The sequence below is a fragment of the Cetorhinus maximus genome, chromosome 7 (assembly GCF_964194155.1).
Source record: "Cetorhinus maximus chromosome 7, sCetMax3.hap1.1, whole genome shotgun sequence".
In the NCBI taxonomy this organism is placed as follows: domain Eukaryota; kingdom Metazoa; phylum Chordata; class Chondrichthyes; order Lamniformes; family Cetorhinidae; genus Cetorhinus; species Cetorhinus maximus.
Genome location: NC_135885.1, coordinates 25,395,727 through 25,418,723, shown reverse-complemented (window position 1 = coordinate 25,418,723; position 22,997 = coordinate 25,395,727). Strand labels below are relative to the sequence as shown.

The 22,997-nt window shown below is 43.0% G+C and overlaps 1 protein-coding gene across 1 annotated transcript in view; it reads left to right on the top strand.

The window, feature by feature from the left end:
* Positions 1-19,985, top strand: part of arhgef17 (Rho guanine nucleotide exchange factor (GEF) 17) — a 457,595-nt gene extending 437,610 nt beyond the window's left edge. The window contains exons 19-21 of the mRNA XM_078546121.1: positions 1,165-1,339; positions 3,494-3,760; positions 12,426-19,985. Of these exons, the coding sequence (XP_078402247.1) occupies positions 1,165-1,339; positions 3,494-3,760; positions 12,426-12,631 (648 nt within the window). The 3' untranslated portion in view covers positions 12,632-19,985. The remainder of the gene's footprint in view (positions 1-1,164; positions 1,340-3,493; positions 3,761-12,425) is intronic.
* Positions 19,986-22,997: the final 3,012 nt, after the last annotated feature.

Below are 22,997 nucleotides of genomic sequence, written 5' to 3'. Positions count from 1 at the left end.
TGAATATGGAAAGGATGTTTCCTCACGTGGGAGAATCTAGAACTCGGATCACTTTCAAAATGAGGGATCGCCCATTTAGGACAGAGATGAGGAAAAAATTCTCTCTCAGAGTTGTGAGACTTTGGAATTCTCTTCCTCAAAAGGTAATTGAGGCAGAGTCCTTGAATAGCTTTAAGGAAGAGGTAGAGGGATAGGTTAATTGAGGTTAAACTCAGATCAGCCACGATCTTATTGACTGGCAGAACAGGCTCGAGGGGCCGAGAAACCTACTCCTGCTCCTAATTTTTATGCTCGTATGTTCTGTTTTTGGGACCATTCTGTGTGAAAATGGCTATCATGACTCTTTACATTACAACAATGACTACGCATAAAAAGTACTTCATTAGCTATGAAGTGTTTTGGGGGAAACCTGATGTTGTAAAAGGCACTATATAAATACAAGTTCTTTATTCATCCAAAAGTTACTTAACGTTAATTTTACACACAAGCAATTTGTATTGCAGCAAGGTATTGCACCCTGAAGGCCAAGGTGATGGACTTGAACCTTAATTTTTTGAAGATGTTAATTATGGTCCTCAACCTGCCTCCATTTGTCCAATACAGTGACTAAACAAGTTCCCTTTATGCAAGCCGCACTGTACCATAAAATGGGAATTATATAGACTTGCACTGGAATATTGGAATTATAAAACTGCCCCAATTTAAAGAAAAGACAGAGGCACAGTGCACATCAATTTGTGGGATACGGGTGTCACTGGCGAGGCTGGCATTTATTGCCCATTCCTAGTTACCCTTGAGAAGGTGATGTTAGATCTTCCTCTTGAACCACTAAAGCCCATGTGGTGAAGGTGACTACATTAGCCATTGTTTATGTAATTCCATCAAAGTGACAGTGGAAAACCAGGGGAACCCTGCGGAATTTCAGCGCCATGGATTAAAAAAATGTATTGTACAATAATGAAGCAGCGCTGTATACACGAGTGGAAGAAAGTATGATTTTTGACGTTGCATTGAGCAACCTTATGTGTAAAATTTGAGGTTCCTTTATTCTTTGATACCAGTTGCCTATACTGTGCCTTCAAATCTCTAGGAAATGCGCCCTGCACTCCATCTCTGCCAAGTCTGTATTTCTGATATTTTCCATGTTTCTGCATTAAATGGCAGCACATGATCCAGATTGGTCAAGACAGCAATCGGTGTGTGACGAGTATGGTCAGCTCGAGCTTGGGGGTTTGGGTTGCACTACAGAGCAGCGCTCAGGTTAAACTCTACCACGCCGGCACCTATGAAAACCTGGCAGAAGTCGACGTGGCTCCTGCGGTGCACAAGATGCTTGCAGGTAAGGAAAGAATTTCACCGCGGTACATCGTTAATGTGTCTGCAGCTCCTGAGAAGTCAGAGCAGCTGGAGCAGGCGTTGATGGTTTGAAGCTTTGAATCAGTGATAAGGCTTCAAGTTAGATTAAATTCCAGCAAACCTACTAATTCATGGCAAAATTAGTGATACGTTTTAGATGCATTCACTTCTGACTGCACTTTCGTCTCAAGGTGAAATATTTTCTCTGAAAATGTTACGTTAAAAAACTGGGCATTCCACAGCCTGTGGAGTCACGGGGAGAATGACCACATAGACGAGGTATCAGAGAGTAGTGAGTACCAAGGAAACTAGACCCCTGCCTCAGTCAGTGAGGAGAGAAGATTATTGAGATTGAGGAAGAATTAAATCAATGTAATAACAATATCTCTCAGCAGGTCAAGTAGTCAGTTAAGCACTAATTGGGTAAAGGCCCTTTGAGTTTGTGTGCCATTTTCCCAGCCATCCTGTTTGACAGCATGATCACAGTTAGGTGGTACATAGGTGTAATTACATGGGGAGAGTATTGACAGATATACAAACATAATCAGACCTATTGAGGATTCAAAAAGAAAAACAGAAAGTGCTGGAAATACTCGGCAGCATCGGTGGAGAGAGAAACAGAATTAATGGATGGAGTTTAATGCCCCTCTCAGGGTGAGTTTGGAGGAGGGGGGGGGACACGCAGAGTGATCGAGCAGGAAGGTGCGGTGTGGAGATCCCACCACCTTTCCACCTCCCTTCGAGTTAAATCCATGGCAGGCAGCCACCTGGAGGTCAATTGAGGTCCTTAAGTGGCCACATTTCTGTCACCACTGGTATTCAGTCAGCGGTGGGCAGGGATCTGGGTATGCCCCAATGCAATACCAGCAGTGACCGCCACTCCTGGTGGCGCTGCCGGCACTGCAGAACTGCCAGCCTCTGATTGGCCAGCAACTCTTGGGGCAGGATATCCGCCCCAGACACAGCAGTGCAGCAATTAAATGACCCCATGGAGCTCTCAGAGATGAGGTTTGTGGGGGATGCCACCAGAATTCATGGCAGTTGAGGAGCCCTCTGGCGCCTACATTAAATTTCGAGTGTTTGAGGTTGATAACTTTTCATCAGAATTTAAATGAAAATTCAGTATTTCTGGATTTTTAAAAACATTTATATACAACTATCATCATTTTTTTCTAATAATTTGGAAATACCACTTAACCTCTTTTGTTGCCCTTCTACTTGCCATAACATCCATGCAAGCCTACACCTGTTAAAATAAGTTTCAGTGTTCACCACAGCTTCTCAGGCTTGGGTCTCTCACTAAAGTTATGCAGCCCGCCAAAAGGTTTTATCTGGTGAGTTTCTAATTATTTCTGTCTCTCAACACATTTCCACACTTTGGCTTCTCATTAGATTCAAGCATTGCTTTAGAAATCCAGTACCTTGGTGAGGAGATATTCTCCTCTGCTATCGGCCTATCTGTACCGTGCACTTACCCTAACTTGGTGTATGAGGTGACCTACTCCCCAGTCGTCTACCAATGCTACTCAAAACCAGCCACTGGGGGATGAGGATTGGCTTTGGGAGAGTTGGTGACTTTTCAGTTTACAACAATATTATATTCAGTTGGAATAAAAGTCTCCCTTGTTGTTAGCAGCTTCCTTAAATGGATTTATTAGACGTTCATGAAATGTTGCCGTCAATTTAAAATATTTCAGATAAACATCTTCCCTTTTGAGCTTTAGGAAAGGAAATCTGCCCTCCTTACCCAGTCTGGCCTAGATATGACTCCAGACCCTCAACCTGGTGGCTTGACTCTTCACTGCCCTCTGCAGGCAACTGACTCAGTTGTCAAGAAGGTGGCTCACCACCATCTTCTCAAGGGCATTTAAGGATGGACAATAGATGCTGGCTTTTCCAAGTGACACTCACATCCCATGGATGAATTTTTTTTAAAAACTACAATGAGGAAGAATACAGAATGCAGAACTAGATAAGATTTGTAGGTAACCTATGGTCGGTATTGAACGTATTGGAAGATACCACTGTCTTGTCTGATTTTGGTGCACTATAAATTAAATATAGTCTATGTATCCTAGTTAGGGTTTTACCCAGCTCTGGAGCACATTGTATAATAAGGATTTCCTTTCCCTGACAGGTTCCGATGCCATTATTCGTCAGCACAAAGCTGCCTGCTTACGGATTACTGCCCTACTTGCCTGTAAAGACCTTCTCTGGATTGGAACGAGTGCTGGTGTGGTGTTAACTCTCTCTATTCCCCATGTCACTGCCAACACCACCTCTCTCAGGACACCTTTAATACCCATGGGTTCAGCGCACGGGCATACGGGACACGTACGATTCCTCACAGCTATTGAATTGCCAGAAATCTTCGATCTCACGTTCCCACCAACAAGGGAGCCAGGCAAGTTTTCTGAGTATCTAGCCTCTCATCTTTCAATTTTTTATTTAAGAACCATTCCCAGGCATCAGGGCAATGAGAAAGCTTTTGATTTCATTACATCTCAAGTCAGTTGGTACCTATGACTTTTCATTTTTAAAGAGGTCCTGCGCGCTATGTACAACTATATTTCGGAGAAGACAGCATTGTTCTTCCATCATCAAAGTATTTACCATCAAACTGAGAGGCAGAGTTAGAACTCTGAGCTACCATGGTCTTATATTAGTTTATATACAGCCTGGTTCTGTTTCAGGGTTTGATGTGCTGTACCGGAAACTGAGATACTTGTACTGTTCCTCTGCTTTTAGTCTAACACTAAGCTGTACATATGTTGAACGATGTTCCCCATTGTGGCAAGATTGTGGTATTTACACAGAATTTACAATGCAGAAACAGGCCTTTGAGCCCAATGGATCTGTGTTGATGTTTACACTCCACATAAGCCTCCTCCCACCCCTATTTATGCCACTGTTCCAAAAATTCCAGATAGGTTGATACAAATAAATTGGTCCAGATAGATTGATCTAAAATGATCCAAATGAATGTGTAAGATATTGGACTCTCCATTCCAAAGATAACAAAACTCACTCTCGGGTTTAACTGACATTCAGTGCTAATAATGCTCTTTTATATGGTCACAAGTTTGGAAATAGTCCACTAAACCTAAATATTTTCAAGTCTTTACATCACAGTCTTGCGTATATGCAAAGGAACTTTTGGCCTAGGAATTGGATCTCACTTTGCTTGTTTTATTGGTGTAAAATGGGCATCTAAGGATCCAATATAGGGGACAGCATGTGCCCACTCAATCTGTGCCAAAGGTGCACAACCTATCGTATTGGTTAGGGTTCCAACACAGGCGTCTAATGCGTCTCCCCAGCCCTTGCACATTTAAGAGCCTAATGCCTGTTTCAGCCGCCTTCGCAAATTTCAATTGCAACTCACCGCACCTTCTCGAGGGCAGTTAGGGATGGGCAATAAATGCTGGCCTAGCCAATAACACCCACATCCAATGAAGGAATTATTTTTTTTTTAAATGCACCATGCATGCTGGGATCAGTTTTGTCTGGCATTTAGCGGACAAACCAGCAGTCCTTAAAGGGACTCCTGGAGGCCATCAGTCAATGGATAAGTTTAAACTTTTTTTTAACTTAACCTGATTGTGGAGCCTGGGTGTGCTCGTCCACTTCCAATTACCTCCTCTACTGAGGACTTTGGCCACAACTCACCATTGATAATGGATCAATTTGGTATGGTGGTGTTGTCGGCTTCATCGAGTACATTCAACCTGCGCCACACCAGGGTTACGTACCGATTCAGGCACAATCCGATTTTTCTTGGTCTTTAATAAAATGAGAGGAAGTTTGTCCGGTAGAACCTCCTCCTGCCTGCCAGACCTTGGGATCAGGGCCCCTTACTGCCTCGTTCACTGTGCACAATAGGCATAATGCGAAGGGAGAGGATTGCAAATAACTAAAATATGGCTTAAAAATAAACTTCCTTTATTTCATTGGCTAAAAAAAAGCTTGTGAGCTATTTGTAATTCTGAAATCAGCTGCTCAGAAAGATTTAAAAAGTGGCAGCAAGTTTTATGGAATTTGAAATCTGGATAGTTGTCCCTGAAATGTTTAGAATAGAAGATGAGAACTTTAGTCAGTTTTTCACTACCTGTTGAGTAAGGCTGCAGGGTCAGTGTACCTTAGTGCAGAGCTGTTTTATATCTAATTATTCTATTCTGTAAAAGGTCCAGTGCTCAGAGTGACAAGAGAAACAAATTTGCAAATAAATTACAGAGCGGTGCAAGAACCAGACTGTAATTACAATAGGGGGCTTCAATTATCCAAATATAGACTGGGATAGGAACAGTGCAAAGGGATAAGAAGGGCGAGAGTCCCTGGAGTGTGTTCAAGATAATTTTCTGCAGTAGTATGTTTCCGGTCCAACGAGAGGACAGGCACTGTTGGACCTGGTTCTGGGAAATGAGCTGGCCCAAGTGGTTCACATATCAGTGGGAGAGCATTTATGGGACAGTGACCATTGTATCATAAGGTTTAGGTTGGCCGTGGAGAAGGACAAGGAGCAATCCAGAACAGGGATAATTAATTGGAGGAAAGCCAACTTTAATGGGGATGAGAATGCATCTGAGTCGAGTGAGTTGGAATCAAATGCTGGTGGAAAAGACGGTGGCTGAACAATGGGCTCCCTTCAAAGAGGTAGTATTGCAGGCAATGTCAAGGTATGTTCCCTTGAAGGGAAAAGGTAGGACAAATAAATCTAGAACACCCTAAATGACGAGAGAGATAGAGGTGAAGATGAAAAGGAAGAAGTATTCGTATGGCAGGTGTCAGATGAAAATACAATGGAGAATCAGGCTGAATAAAGAAGGACCAGAGGGGAAGTTGAAAAAGCTAATCAGAAAAGCAAGGAGGGAGCATGAAAAGAGACTGGCAGTGAACATAAAAGAGAATCCCAAGGTCTTCTATAAGCATGTAAATAATAAAAGGGTGGTAAAAGAAAGAGTAGAGCCGATTAGGGATAAAAAAGAAGACTTGCATGTGGAGGCTGGAGAAGTAGCGGAGGTATTAAACAAGTACTTTGCATGTGCCTTTACAAAGGAAGAGGATGCTACCCAGGCCGAGGTGAGAGAGGAGGTAACTGGTACACTCGAGGAATTTATAATTGAAAAGGAGGAGGTGTTAGAAAGGCCATCTTTACTTAAAATATATAAGGTACCAGGGCTGGATGGGATGCATCCAAGGGTACTGAGGGAGGTGGGAGTGGAAATTTCAGAGGCACTGGTGATAATTTTCCAGCCTTTCTTCGACACAGGGGAGGTGCCCGAGGACTAGAGAATTACGAATGTTACACCCTTGTTCAAAAAGGGGTGCAAGGATAATGCTGGCAACTACAGACCAGTCAGTTTGACTTCTGTGGTAGGGAAGCTTCTGGAAACTATAGTTTGGGACAAAATCAATGGTCACTTAGACAGGTGTGGGATAATTAATGAAAGCGAGCATGGATTCATTAAGGAAACATCATGTTTAACTAACTTGCTGGAGTTTTTTGAGGTGGTAACAGAGAAGATTGAGAAGGGCAATGCTGTTGATGTCGTATATATGGATTTTCAAAAGGCATTTGATACAGTGCCACACAACAGACTTGTGAACAAAATTCTAGGTCATGGAATAAAAGGGAAAGTAGGCACTTGGATAAGAAATTGGCTGAGTGACAGGAAACAGAGAGTAGTGATAAATGGTTGTTTTTCAAATTGGAGGAAGGTCTGTCATGGAGTTCCCCAGGGGTCAGTGTTGGGACCCTTGCTCCTTCTGACATATATCAATGACCTAGACTGCGCATGATATGAATATTGGAAGCATTGGCAACTGTAATGGCGATAGTCTTGAACTTCAAAAGGACATAGGCATATTGGTGAATTGGACAGACAAGTGGCAGATGAAGTTCAATGCAGAGAAGTGTGAGGTGATCCATTTTGGCAGGAAGAATATGGTCAGACAGTATAAAATAAAGGGAGAAACTCTAAAGAAGGTGCAGGAACAAAGGGACATCGGCGTATATGTACATAAGTCATTGAAGATGGCAGGGCATGTTGAGAGAGCAGTTAATAAAGCATATGGTACCCTAGGTTTTATTAATAGGGGCAGTGAGTGCAAGAGTAAGGAGGTCATATTGAACTTGGATAAGACTCTAGTTAGGTCTCATCTGGAGTACTGCGTCCAGTTCTGGGTGCCATACTTGAGGAAGGATGTGAAGGCATCGGAGAGTACAGAGGAGAGTCACAAGAATGATTCCAGGGATAAACAACTGTAGCTATGAGGATAGATTGGAGAGGTTGGGTTTGTTTTCCTTGGAGAAAAGAAGATTGAGACGAGACTTGATAGAGGTATCCGAGATAGTGAGGGGTATGGATAGGGTAAATAGTGAGGAAATATTCCCCCTCAGGAGTACATCAAGAACTAGAGGCCACAGATTCAAAATAATGGGCAGAAGCAGTAAATGTGATGTGAGTGAAAATTTTTTCACCCAGAAGGTGGTTGGAGTCTGAAACGAACTTCCTAAAAGGGTGACGGAGGCAGGTTCGATCGAGGTATTCAAAAGGGAATTTGATTGCTATTCGAAAAGAAAGAATGTGCAAGGCTACGGGAATAAGGCAGGGGAGTGGGATTAGCTGGAATGCTCTTTCAGCGAGCCAGTGCAGACTCAATGGGCTGAATGGCCTCCTGCACTGTTAAGATTCTGTGATTCTTTGACTGAATCCATGCCCCTGAGGCTAGTGGGCTTTACTGTGTTTACAAGCCTTCCATTCTACACAACAGTTAACTATTTTTTGGACTCGAGGGGCTAAATGGCCTACTCCTGTTCCCCTGTTACTACGATTGTGTTCACTTTTTCTGGTCTCAAGGCAGGTTATTTCTTTAACAAATGTCTCTTTTTTTAATGACAGGAGGGGAAAGAAGAAGTTGGGAATATATCTTTCTTGCACTTAATCGTCATTACAGAGTCAGATTTATTGGATATTATAATGTGATTAATCATGTCTTAATTAGCTGTGCATTATCAGGCTTTTGCATATACTATATGCTGATATAAAGAAATGCTAATGCTTGTGATGACACTGAATATGATATTAGAATATTTATGCTGTTAAAAATGGTGTCAGACAGAACACATGAAAATGCATTAGTACATGAAGTACATGAACAAAAGTGAAGAGTGAGTACATTTTGTAAGGAACAATTGTTCCACGTATGGATTATGAAAGGGACTTGGCAGATGGAGGTGAGGGTGTTATTGCTTCAATTCAGCAGCAAAAAAAAGACTAACAAAGTACTGGGTTCCATTAGCAGTGGGATAGAATGCATTGAAAAAGGTGGTGATGTTCCTAGGACATTGGTTGCACCAACGTACTGCATGGACTGCTGGTCCATGTCATTGGACGGATCGAGTGCATCATAAGCCAACCAGAATCACACTAGAACTCGAGACTTTTTTAAAAATTCATTCGTGGGACATTGGCATCGCTGGCTAGGCCAGCATTTATTGCCCATCCCTAATTGCCCTTGAGAAGGTGGTGGTGAGCTGCTTTCTTGAACTGCTGCAGTCTATGTGGTGTAGGTACACCCACAGTACTAGTAGGGAGGGAGTTCCAGAATTTTGACCCAGCGACAGTGATGGAACGGCGATATATTTCCAAGTCAGGATGATGTGTGTCTTGGAGGAAGACTTCTAGATGGTGGTGTTCCAACCTGTTCTCTGCCCTTGTCTTTCTGGATGGTAGTGGTCGTGGATTTGGAAGGTGCTGTCTAAGGAGGCTTGGTGAGTTCTTGCAATGAATCTTGTAGATGGTACACACTGCTGCTACTGTACGTCGGTATAGTTGGGAGTGAATGTTTGTGGATGGGGTGCCAGTCAAGCAGGCTGCTTTACCCTGGGTAGTGTCAAGCTTCTTGAGCGTTCTTTGAGTTGCACTCATCCGAGCAAGTGGAGGATATTCTACACAGTCTGGACAGGCTTTGGGGAGTCAGGAGGTGAGTTACTCACTTCAGGATTCCTAGTCTTTGACCTGCTCTTGTAGCCACAGCATTTATATGACTAGTCCAGTTCAGGTTCTCATCAATGGTAACCCCCCAGGATGTTGATAGTGGGGGATTCAGTGTTGATAATGCCATTGAATGTAAAGGGGCGATGGTTAGATTCTCTCTTTTTGAAGATGGTAATTTCTTCAAAACTTGTGTGGCGTGGATGTTACTTGCCACTTTTCAGCCCAAACCTGGATATTGTCCAGGTCTTGCTGCATTTGGACTGCTTCAGTAGATGCGGAGTCGCGAATACTGTTGAACATTGTGCAATTATCAGCGAACATCCCCACTTCTGAACTTATGATGGAAGGAAGGTCATTAATGAAGCAGCTAAAGATGGTTGGGCCTAGGACACTACCCTGAGGAACTCCTGCAGTGATGTCCTGAAACTGAGATGATTGCCCTCCAACAGCCACAACCACCTTCCTTTGTGCTAGGTATCACTCCGATTAGCGGAGAGTTTTCCCCCTGATTCCCATTGACTCCAGTTTTGCTAGGGCTCCTTGATGCCACACTCGGTCAAATGCTGCCTTGATGTCAAGGGCAGTCACTCTCACCTCACATTGGAGTTCAGCTCTTTTGTCCGTGTTTGAGCCAAGGCTGTAATGAGGTCAGGAGCCGAGTGGCCTTGGCAGAACCCAAACTGGGCATCAGTGAGCAGGTTATTGCTAAGCAAGTGCTGCTTCACAGCACTGTTGATGACCTCTTCCATCACTTTACTGATGACCAAGAGTACGCTGATGGGACGGTAATTCACCAGATTCGCCATTTATCCTGCTTTATGTGTACAGGCCATATCTGGGTAATTTTCCACATTGCTGGGTAGATGCCAGTATTGTAGCTGTAGTGGAACAGCTTGGCTAAGGATCTGACAAGTTCTGGAGCAGAAGTCTTCAGTACTGTTGCCAGAATATTGTCAGGGCTCATAGCCTTTGCAGTATCCAGTGCCTTCAGCTGTTTCTGGATATCAAGTGGATTGAATCAAATTGGCTGAAGATTGGCATCATGATGCTGGGACCTCCGGAGGTGGCCGAAATGGATCAGACACTCAGCCCTTATGGCTGAAGATTGTTGCAAATGCTTCAGCCTTATCTTTTGCACTGATGCGCTCCCCTATCATTTAGGATGGGGATAATTGTGGGGTCTCCTCACCAGTGAGTTGTTTAATTGTCCACCACCATTCACGACTGAACGTGGCAGGACTGCAGAGCTTAGACCTGATCCGTTGGTTATGGAATCACTTAGCTCTTAAGTGTCACTTGCTGCTTATGCTGTTTGGTACGCAAATAGCCCTGTGTTGTAGCTTCACCAGGTTGACACCTCATTTTTAGGTATGCCTGGTGCTGCTTCTGGCACGCCCTCCTGCACTCTTCATTGAACCAGGGTTGGTCCTGTGGCTTGATGGTAATGGCAAAGTGAGGGATATGCCAGGCCATGAGGTTACAGATTGTGTTCGAGTACCATTCTGCTGCTGCTGATGGCCCACAGTGCCTCATTGATGCCCAATCTATCCCATTTAGCACGGTAGAATGCCACTCAACTTGATGGAGGGTATCCTCAATGTGAAGGCAGGACTTCATCTCCACAATGACTGTGCGGTATCCTACTGATACTGTCATGGACATATGCAACAGGTAGATTGGTGAGGACGAGGTCAAGTATGCTCTTCCCTCTTATTGGTTCCTTCACCACCTGCCATAGACCCAGCCTAGCAGCTATGTCCCTCAGGACTCAGCCAGCTTGGTCTGTACTGGTGTTTCCAAGCCACTCTTGGTTTTGGACATTGAAGTCCCCCCACCGAGTACATTCTGCGCCCTTGCCACCCTCAGTGCTTCCGCCAAATGGTGTTCAACATGGAGGATTCATCAGCTGAGTGGGGGGGGTGGATCGGTATGTGGTAATCAGCAAGAGGTTTTCTTGCTCATGTTTGACCTGATGCCATGAGACTTCATGGAGTCAGGAGTCGATGTTGAGGACTCCCAGGGCAACTCCCTTCTAAATGTATACCACTGTGCCGCCACCTCTGTTGGGTCTGTCCTGCTGGTGGGACAGAGCATACCCAGGGATGGTGATGGTGGTGTCTGGGACATTGTCTATACGGTATGATTCTGTGAGGATGACTATGTCAGGCTGTTGCTTGAGTAGGCTGTGAGACAGCTGTTCCAAATTTGGCACTAGCCCCCAGATGTTAGTAAGGAGGACTTTGCAGGGTCAACAGGGCTGAGTTTGCTGTTGCCATTTCCGGTTAGTGGTTTGATACAATTGAGTGACTTGCGAGGCCATTTCAGAGGGCATTTAAGAGTCAATCACATTGCTGTATGTCTGGAGTCACGTGTAGGCTAGACCTGGTAAGGACGATGGTTTTCCTTCCCTAAAGGGCATTAGTGAACCAGATGGGTTTTTACGACAATCGGCAATTGTCATAGTTAGACTTTTAATTCCAGATTTTTTGATCAGTGTTATAAGGAAAGGTTGAGGAGGCTGGAATTGTTCTCGCTTGATGTGACTTCAAAGTAGCCTACAAGAGGTTTTCAGAATTACAAAAGTGAAGGATAAAAATTATCCTGGGTAAATTGTGCCCACTGATGAAATAGTTAAAAAATTAATGAACATAGTTTATCGTTACAGAAATCAAGAGTAAATAGGAAATTCAAGTAGAGCCATTTCACACAAAGAGCAATGTACATATGGAATGAGTTACCAGGGAATGTATTGCCGCAAATAACGTCAATGGGTGAACGAACAACTAGATGCACTCCTGGAGAAGGAGGGACAAATTAAGAAAGCAGGAAGACTGAGATTGAACTATTTGACCATTTCCTGTTCTAAAAATGTCTAATTTCTGTGATGTTAATGTGAATTTTTTAACCCACTGAAAATGTAAACAGAGTACTTTTAATAATGACTTTTATTTTAATTACATTGAGTTTATTTTATTAAACTAGGGTTAGATCAAAACAGTCAGCATAATTGACAAAATGTTTGCGCACAGCACTTTTGTGTAAAGTCTAACTGCCTATTTCATACTCTAGGTCGCCCCAGTACAGGTGGTGAAAGATTGATTGGTTCACAGAAGCGAGATTCAGCAAGACGGCGATCGTCTGCCATTATTCCATTAAAAACCAACATGCTGGTGATCAGCGGAGGAGACGGGTATGAAGACTTCCGCCTTACCAACAGTAGTGAGACTGTCGGCCGTGATGATAGCACCAACCATCTGCTTCTGTGGCGTGTGTGAGAAGAGTGATGCCTGGTGTTGGCTACAAGACTACTGTTATTGTTTGTCTCCCAGTGTGCTTTGTCTAATGCTTGGGCATTTAGTCTCTGTGCGCATTGTTTGTTTTTTTTCCTGTACACGAGCAGGACCCTGAGTGAATGATCAGCAGTCTTAAGACATGTCTACAGATTGTGAAGCGCTCAGCCTGAATTTTCTGCAATGCTTGTGATGCTATATTCTGTGTCGCACAGTGTGACGTGGATATGAAATGGCTCATGGTTGTGTGGGACTTTGAATGAGTACATGGAACAAGAGAGAATGGCCCCCATCATCAGTGATAATTATGGGTTCCCATTGATGAAAGAGAAGCCGCTCAGTTTGGGATCAAGAAATGATGCAGTGTCGCAGGAAGTTAAACAAAAAAAGGCAAGGGATTGTGGGAATAATATTTTGTACAGGACATCTTCATGTATGGTCAGAGCTCTGTTCCCCTTTATCTCTTAACTTTTTGACCAAATGTTGAAAAGCTGACAGTCCATTTTAGCAACAATTATGGGGAATCTTTATTTGTGCTTCAACCTGATAGCAAAGTGACTAAGTTTCAAGTAACCTCCAAGTAATAATTTCCAATGAGAAGTTCATCTGTGGGAACCTGTCTAGGACAATGTTGGTGGTCTGCATGGATATTGTGACAGTGGACTTCTGCTTTTTGTTGTTGTTTAAAAGGAAGAGGCCTTTTGGAGATCAGAAAACCTCACTCTAATGCATCATATTTATACAAACCATAAAAATGGAACTCACCGTGACATGCGTGTATGTACTGACATACCCAAGGCAGACATGTTCGTGAACATTCATTCTTGGTGAATCTGCATGAAAGAGAATTGTGTTTGTAATATTATCATCTTTTAGACATGGCACAAATGTCTTTCCATGTACTGTCACATTCGTTCAAAGGACCGATGAATCGCTTTGTAAGTATCTCATTGTGTGTATCCACAGTTGCAGCGTTCCAGTGTGTTCTTGGGTGTGTTCAACTGCCTTCTTAGTAGAATGGAGTTGGTTCATACAGAAACCAGAGAGGGTGTGTAAACTGACAATGTGCAATATGTGGCCGAGATCTTGGAGGACCATCACTTGTTTAGGACCATTCAAGCAGAGGACTTTCGAACATTTGCAGAAGCACCAGTTAATTAGTGCCACATAATCACCTCAGTCTGTCAAAGGCTGTAATCGTGGTTGAAGCTACCTTTTGGTCAGTTGTATCGCATTGGTCCTCCTGTACAGTATTTATGTTCATTTTAACTTAGTTACCTTTACAGCACTTAATTTATGCATTTATCTTTTTGTTTAAAAGGTATCGCTAGAAATTTGACAAAGTTTGTTTTACATTTTGTGGCTTAATCTGGTTGTTTATTCTGTGTAGTAGAGTTTTTGAAAATGCAAGACTGAAGTATGCGGATCTTAACCTCGGTGAATGAAATGCAGTTTCTCCCAACTCCCCATAGAACTTCCGTTTTTCCCCGTAACAATTCTGTAATAAAACAACAGTTATATTGTGAGATGTTTGGTGTTAAATCAGCGCAAATGCAGAAGATACTTTCTGGAAATTCCAATGCAATTGTTAATTGGGTTGATGAACTGTATGCAACCAAAACACTATAAACTTGCCCTCCTCTTTACAGGTGCTCACTGACCTGTTGTGGATTTCTACCATTTTCTGTTTTTATTTTTAATAATTGGGTAGGATATTTGATGAAGGCTATTTTACTTATGAAAGTGAAAGCAGATTTTTGAATGACTTTCGGGGTCAAAGATAATGGGAATCTAAGTTGAACATAAACTGTTACTGTTGTCAACAAAGTTCTGCATCCAGGGCAGTAGAGAGAAGAATGTAGCCCAATATCTTTTTATTTTGTTCATTGATTTGTTTCTAAAGCCTTTCAGATGTGAGGTATACAATTAAACCATCTGATGTTAGGATTATGCTTGATAATTACCTCTTGAAAGACAAATTCCAAAATTTAGGATTAAAACCTGCACATGATGCCAACTGCATTTCTGGTGGGACTCACACATCCAGCCCCTTGCCCTGCTGTGTGCAGAGGGTATTTAGCCTGTTCTTTTTTTCTTCCTTCCGAAGTAGTTTGACTGATTAAACCTGGCGTCTTCTGATTTTGAACACTCTGTTTTATTTTGGATCTCCCAAAAACAACACATACAACAATTGCTCCCAAATGATTTTGCCTGATAAAAACCCAAAGAACAAGGCAGAATGCAAATTCAAGTCCTATGTTTTTTTTTTCCTTTCTGAATGTTGTAGCAATGGTCAAGCAGCCAGTCACTGGTTTTAAAGACTTCAGAAAGTGTGAAGGGAAAATTCTGCCCTGCTCACCCCTCCCAGGTCCTATTAGACATGGATGCGATTCTAAAACTATGAAAAACAACAGAGATAAGCATTGGACTAAATGTTAATTGGCGATTGCTTACCCCGACTGCACAGGGATTAGAGTCCTGACATCGGATTGAATATTTTGTATCTGAAGGGTGAAAATTAGATTGTTGGTTCCAAGTTACCAGATGTCAGATCAGCTGGGTAATAAATGGTTACTGCAAAGCGTGTTTGTGTTGTCATACAGCACATGCAATCTATCCAGTGAAATTCTTTATTATCAACTGGCTTTGAGTGCTGTTGGAGCTGCACTCATCCAGGCAAATGGAGAGTATTCCATAACACTCCTTCATTGCTGCAGAATTCCCACTCTCTCACCTGCTCTTGCAGTCACAGTATTTATATGGCTAATCAAATTCAGTCAGTGGTAACCCCAGGACGTTGAACCTAAGAAACGTGACACATAGAAAGAAGACCTGTTAACCCAGGAGTTATATTTGCTTTAGTGGCTGTGATTCTCAGTGGAAATAAGGAAGCACTAATAGACTATTTGCACTACCATTTTGTATTGATGAGCAGTTTCATAAGTCTGGTCTCATCACCAGAATTGTTTTTTTAAAATATTCATTCATGGGATGTGGGCATCATTGGCTAGGTCTTTATTTATTCCCCATCCCCTAATTGCCCTTGTTCAGAGGGCATTTTAAGAGTCACATGTACGCCAGACCAAGTAAGGATGGCAGATTTCCTGCCATTAGACTACTGATTCCAGATTTTTATTCAAATTCCCCAACTGCCACGGTGGGATTTGAACCCAGGTCCCCAGAGCATTAGCACACCACCACCATCCCTGGCTTGAGGTGAGCAAGGTGAGACCATCTTGGAATTCATATGGTGAAAGCAAAAATGCAGTTTAATGCAGCATTAACCATTGTACATTAGCAGATAGAATTTCAACAATCACACACCATGAAGAGTTTTCATAGTGATTCCAATCAAACTGTTTAGAAATTGTACAGAATGCAACCTCTTTTAGCTGCTTAACCTTTACTTCGAGTTTCTTCTGCCAGTGAAGCAATAGTTGCACAAGTTCTGATGATGCTGATGTTTCTTCCCAGGATGTACAGAAAGTTTTAATTGGCCCATGGTGATATCAAGATTTTTAAATGTCTGGAGAATGTTGGGGTGGAGTGGAGGCTGGAAAAAGCTCAATATACAACGCTCCAAGAGCAAAGGAAGCCTTATCAGTCTAAAGTTCTGAAGTCACTGATTTCGGGGAGGCAGAGTTAAAGGTTCCTGGTATAAGCAATGAATTCTAAGTGCCTAGACTAATGTTGGATGTACAATTAAACTGAGTAACACAATTCAGGGGGAAAAAAAAACCAATCTCACCAGCAAGAAGTTTACTTTTAGTTTAATTGTTTTTTTTTTACATATTGTGTCAAAGGGATTAGAGAAAAGAATTGAGCTTCTTATCAGAGAGAAGTTTGTGATGTGCAAGTGGGGAAGTGCTGAGAGACGAGTAAGCTCAGGAGGCCCATGGATGGACTTAAGTGTTTTGTGGCATCTATCAGAATAAGTAAATGAACTCATTGAAACTTGTTTGGAGACATTATATCACTTCAGACTCCCATCTCTGGGAGTTTTACTTTTATACGTTCTGGTAAGACATTTCCACCAAGGAAAGGAAAAGCAAGATTTGTTTTGTGACTGCAAAGGATGTGTTAGAAATCATAGTTTTGAATGTTTTGTACCAAGTAGCGAGGGCAGAATTTTTCGCTCGGCGTGCAGGCGCACACCCCAACCCGCTCAAGCGTGAAATACCACGTGATGACGTCAGGTGAGCGTCCCAACGTCTTCGCGCGATATTTCAGACGGCAGGCACGCGTGAGAGTCGGAAGCGTACCCTCCAACAATTAAGAGGCCTATTAAGGCCATTAAAGTTGTAATTAACGGAGATTTTTCGTTGCCCGTCCAGCGTTATGGTTGGCGGGCGGGTGAATTGGCCAGGCGGCCTTTGCATTTTTCGGGAAACTTCACCCACGGCCGGGATGAGGTTTACGTTATTAAATTTTTAAAAATAAAAACGTATGGACAGAATTTTCACCTTGTATATGTTATGGTGACTGCTTCTGATGCGTGGGCGTTTTTTTTCTGCATTTTAAAACCTGTTTTTATTGCATTTAAATTTTTCAGCTCTCTGAGGCAGCTTTCTGCCTTCGGGGTGCTTTCATTCCTCCCTCCCCCTGCGCCCGTGCTGACTTCAGCGCTCGCCCTCCTCCCACCCCCACCCTGGCAGCGCTGTGTCGTTCAGCATGTGTTTAACGCTGGCTGGCCGTTAATGGGCCAGGCAGTGTGAAATCGTGGCCGGGGGCCAATCGTGTTCGGAGTTCCCTTCCCCGGCCGCTCCCACCGCGTGCCCGCCGAACTAAAAACTCTGCCCCGAGAGCGGGTAAAACAGAAAAGCGATTGATTGAAGTCATGGTGCATAAAGCAATGAATGATATGCAGCTGGTCTTTAAACTCCAGATCAGCTGATGTTGCTATTCAATCTTTGGGCACTGAATCTCAGGAAAGAGCTAGTAGATTCGCCAGAATGACACCGGAGCCTAAAGCATCAAGGACAGGTTGCATAAACTTGACTTTCACCCCATTTGAGTTTAGAAAATTTAAGGGGTGATCAAATCAGAATATTTAAAATGATAAAGGGATTTGATAGGGAAGCCGCAGAGAAACTATTTCCTTTGGTGGAGGAATCTCGGAAAAGAACATAATCTTAAAATTAGAACTAAGCCATTTAGGAGTAAAATCTAGAAATTCCCTTTTGCACAAGGGGTCAGGAAAACCTGAAAGTCCCCCCCTGAAGATTGTCAATGTAGAGTCAATTGAAATTTTCAAGACTGAGATCAACAGATTTTTGTTAGGATATCGAGGGACATGGAGCTAACTAATGCCAGTAAGCCTGTTTCCCAGTTATCCACTATGTCCATTGGAGAGAGCTGTTTTCTTTTTAGGCTTTGGAATGAATCCTGAAATGGGGCCAGAGAAAGAGTGAATTACACTAGTCACAACGAATAAACAAAAAGGCACATGAGATACGGATTGGTACGTATAGCTACAAAGAACACCCTGCACCATCTTTTGAACCAGGATAAGGATCAACAGACAAGCATTAATTTAGGACAGAGAAGTCAAATGAGTCCAGCAACATTGATGATTAGACAGCTCAGAACAGCACTTCAAAGATTACATTAAAATATGTAATTGAAATACAGTGGCTATTCAAGACATGAGGAAAAATTTAATTCCCAGACAGGAAAGTGGTCTACCTAGCAAGCAGCCCACTCTTCAGGGAGTTCAGGAAAGATATATTAACATTTGCAGAGTGCTCAGCGTATATTCACCTGAACTATACCAGCGCCTGAAGCTAAATTATGGCTGGCAGTGATTCCTTGGCTATAAAAATCAGGCAGCTCAGAGGAAATTGGCCAATGCAGGATAATTACAATGGGACAGATGATTCCAATGCACAATTGGTTGGGGAATGGGCGGGTGCCCAGGTCAGGGGAGGCCAACATTTTTTTTCCAAGACTCGCTTCACAGAATAAGAAATACAAACCTTGAGGGGCCTCTTTGCCCAATGATCAACTAGGAAAGCTGCAGCTGTTCCTTTGCTCTGGCCAACACAAATGGCAGTGGGGTCCCAATGAAACCATCAGGACCCTCACTGCCTTTGGGCACGTGTCCCACAATTTTTAACAGGTCCAGTTGGCTCGGATGGCATTCTACATCAGCACACATTCTTTCTATACCTGGAATGAACACTGTTTCCTTTGTGAATATCATCAACTTTTAGTTGCTTGCTCACTGTGTCTTTATCAATAGGGCTAATACGGACTTAATCAAAAATATATTAAATATTCCTTTCCTGCACGCGATGTGTTAAAAATTCAGTTTTTCTAATTGCCACACATCTTCATGAATGTTGTTACTAAAAATGCCATTACCTGAAAACCTTTATCTAAAAGATGTAAAGAAAAACACCACAAAGTAAAGAGTAACTGAAGAAAATGGATTTACTTGTGGGGAGCTGATTTTAAAGCAGGCTGAAACTGTTCATGGCTCGAACAAGAATTGCCTGTTTTGCAAGATTCTACATGAAGCATCGGAGTGGGTGATATACCTGTTTTAGCACAAACATTGTCAATGTCTTTCATCATTCGTCATTCACCAGCATGATTACTTTTACTGGTTACTGGCTGATATCCTAAGATTCACATTGTTACAGACACTTGGCTCACAAGGTATTGTACTGTGCAGTGCCTCTTTACAATTAAAAGACCTGTTGAATATAATTCATGGTACATGACACATGATAAATAAATACTGTCAAGGCATCAATCTTCTACAAGAAAAGTCCCCTTTTTCTTTTTAATGTCCCCATGTTATAATATTTTCACAAACAATTCTTTGTAGGCCAATTGGAAAGGATAGTAACACCTTTAATATTGTGTCAGTTTGATGTTCGGTGATTGCTTTGTAACTATCAGTCTGCACTGAAGGGAACTGTTTATTGAAAAGCCACTTGTATTGAGTTCAAGAGCTAACAGTAAAATAAAGAAGACATGAAATAAAACTATATGCAGAGAGAAAACAACAATTTGTTTCTTATGTTGCAAATTGCTTGGCAATGGGAGAAGCCACCTTTGTGTATTGTAAATAATGGTATATATTTCCTCTTATGTACATACTGTTCTGTCTTTAATTGTTGATATGAATTTAATGGCATATTTTTATATACTTGTTTAAGTATCACTGGTGCAACTATTGTGCCAGGGCATTTAAATTATAACTACTACAGTACTTGGAAAGCTTTTATTCTGAACCATGAAAAGTCAAGTGAGTTTGTCATGTTTATCACGTAATGCTGTTATGTTTTGTCACTGTGGGATCTTTGTAATTAAAGTTCACTGGTGCCAGCTATTTAGGTTGTGTATAAGCGTTTTTTATTTCCATTGATCTTTTTGGAAAAAAATATATTTAAAGGAGGTCAATTTCAGGAATGAATGTTTGGAGACTTTTGTTTACGGACTAGGGCATCGTTGTGGTTCTTGCGCATGATGTTATGTATGTCTGTCCTCTGTCTGAAACTGAGGGTGGAATTTTCTGTGCCCGTTGGCAGTGGGCGTGTTTGGCGGCATGAGCGGACAATATAGCAACATTGTGAAAGCAGTTTGCAATCGTTCGCTCTGCCCGTCAATGGCGGGCTGCGTTTCCTGCCGTTGGACACCGGGAAATTCATTGTAATACATCTGCATATTATTATAAGCCAGCTTGCTGGAATCATCTCCCCATGCTGGGTCATCTGAACACTTCGCAATCGCACATAAGTGACGTGCTCCTGGTGAGCTGCACTTCACTGGTTACTTTGAGGTTTGTTGTTCTACTTTGTTTCGGGCAGTACTTGCAGTCATCAGCGCCAGGCTTCACAAGCAGCACCACATCACTTTTAGGGAGGCTCACGGGCAGATCTCTACCTACCAGACCAGTCATAAGGCTGTAGGGCAAAGGCTTGTTTGGGGAAGGGGGAAAAGTGGCCACAGGCAAGGGAAGAGGTTGCAGGGCTGTACTGGGGAAAAGGAGTATCCCAGGGTGTGTGTGGAGGCACAAATTGATCAGTGCAAGTGGCCTCAAGATGGTGAGGGCTGAGGAGGCAGTCTTCAGAGGAGATGAGGCCAGATGGAGATGTGAGGGTGTGTGTGAGAGAGAGTGGTGACGTCCATAAGACATAGGAGCAGAAATTAGGCCAATCGGCCCATCGAGTTTGTTCCACCATTCAATCATGGCTGATAAGTTTCTCAACCCCATTCACCCACCTTCTCCCCATAACCTTTGATCCCGTTACCAATCAAGAACCGATCTATCTCGGTCTTAAATACACTCAATTACCTGGCCTCCACAGCCTTCTGTGGCAATGAATTCCATAGATTCACCACTGGCTAAAGAAGTTTCTCCTCATCTCTGTTCTAAAAGGTCTTCCCTTTACTCTGAGGCTGTGCCCTCGGGTCCTAGTCTCTCCTACTAATGGAAACATCTTCCCCACGTCCACTCTATCCAGGCCTTTCAGTATTCTGTAAGTTTCAATCAGATCCCCCCTCATCCTTCTAAACTCCATCGAGTATAGACCCAGAGTCCTCAAACGTTCCTCATATGTTAAGCCTTTCATTCCTGGGATCATTCTCGTGAACCTCCTCTGGACCCTCTCCAGAGCCAGCACATCTTTCCTGAGATACGGGGCCCAAAATTGCTCACAATATTCTAAATGTGGTCTGACCAGAGCCTTATAAAGCCTCAGCAGCACATCCCTGCTTTTATATTCTAGTCCTCTCGAAATAAATGCCAACATTGCATTTGCCTTCCTAACTACCGACTCAATCTGCAAGTTAACCTTAAGAGAATCTTGGACTAGGACTCCCAAGTCCCTTTGCACTCCAGATTTCTGAATTCTCTCCCCATTTAGAAAATAGTCTATGCCTCTATTCTTCATACCAAAGTGCATGACCTCACACTTCCCGACGTTGTATTCCATCTGCCACTTCTTTGCCCATTCTCCTAACCTGTCCAAATCCTTCTGCAGCCTCCCCGCCTCCTCAATACTACCTGTCCCTCCACCTATCTTTGTATCATCTGCAAACTTAGCCAGGATGCCCTCAGTTCCTTCATCTAGATCATTAATGTATAAAGTGAAAAGTCATGGTCCCAACACTGACCCCTGCGGAACTCCACTGGTCACCGGCCGCCATCCTGAGAAGGACCCCCTTATCCCCACTCTCTGCCCCCTGCCAGACAGCCAATCTTCTAAACATATATATATAAAATCTTCTATCCATGCTAGTACCTTGCCTGTAATACCATGGGCTCTTATCTTACTGAGCAGCCTCCTGTGCGGCACCTTGTCAAAGGCCTTCTGGACGTCCAAGTAGATAACATTCATTGGCTCTCCTTTGTCTCACCTACTCGTTACCTCCTCAAAGAATTCCAACAGATTTGTCAGGCATGACCTCCCCTTGATGAAACCATGCTGACTTTGCCCGATTTTACCATGCACTTCCAAGTATTCTGAAATCTCATCCTTAATAATGGACTCTAAAATCTTACCAACGACCGAGGTCAGGCTAATCGGCCTGTAATTTCCCGTCTTTTGCCTCACTCCCTTCTTAAACGGGGGGGTTACATTAGCGATTTTCCAGTCCCCTGGGACCCTCCCTGACTCCAGTGATTCCTGAAAGATGGCCACTAACGCCTCCACTATCGCTTCAGCTATTTCCTTCAGAACTCTGGGTGTAATCCATCTGGTCCAGGTGATTTATTCACCTTCAGACCTTTCAGTTTTCCTAGCACCTTCTCCTTGGTAATGGCCACCATACTCACCTCTGCTCCCAACTCTCTTGAACTTTGGGGATGTCACTCGTGTGTTCCACTGTGAAGACTGACGCAAAGTACCTATTCAGTTCCTCCGCCATTTCTTTGTTCCCCACTACTACTTCTCCAGCGTCATTTTCCAGCGGCCCAATGTCCACTTTTGCCTCTCTCTTATATATCTAAAAAAAAACTCTTGCAATTTTTTTTATATTACTGGCTAGTTTACCCTCATATTTAATCTTCTCCCTCCTTATTTCATTTTTAGTTGTCCTCTGTTGGTCTTTGTAGGCTTCCCAATCCCCTGGTTTCCCACTGCTCTTCGCCGCATTGTATGCTTTCTCTTTAGCTTTTATGCTGTCCCTGACTTCCCTTGTCAGCCATGGTTGCCTCGTCCTCCCTTTAGTATGCTTCTTCTTCCTAGGGATGAATTTTTGCTGTGTCTCCCAAATTACTCCCAGAAACTCCTGCCATTGCTGTTCCACTGTCTTTCCTGCTAGGCTCATCTCCCAGTCAATTCTGGCCAGTTCCTCCCTCATGCCTCTGTAATTGCCTTTATTCAACTGTAATACCGTT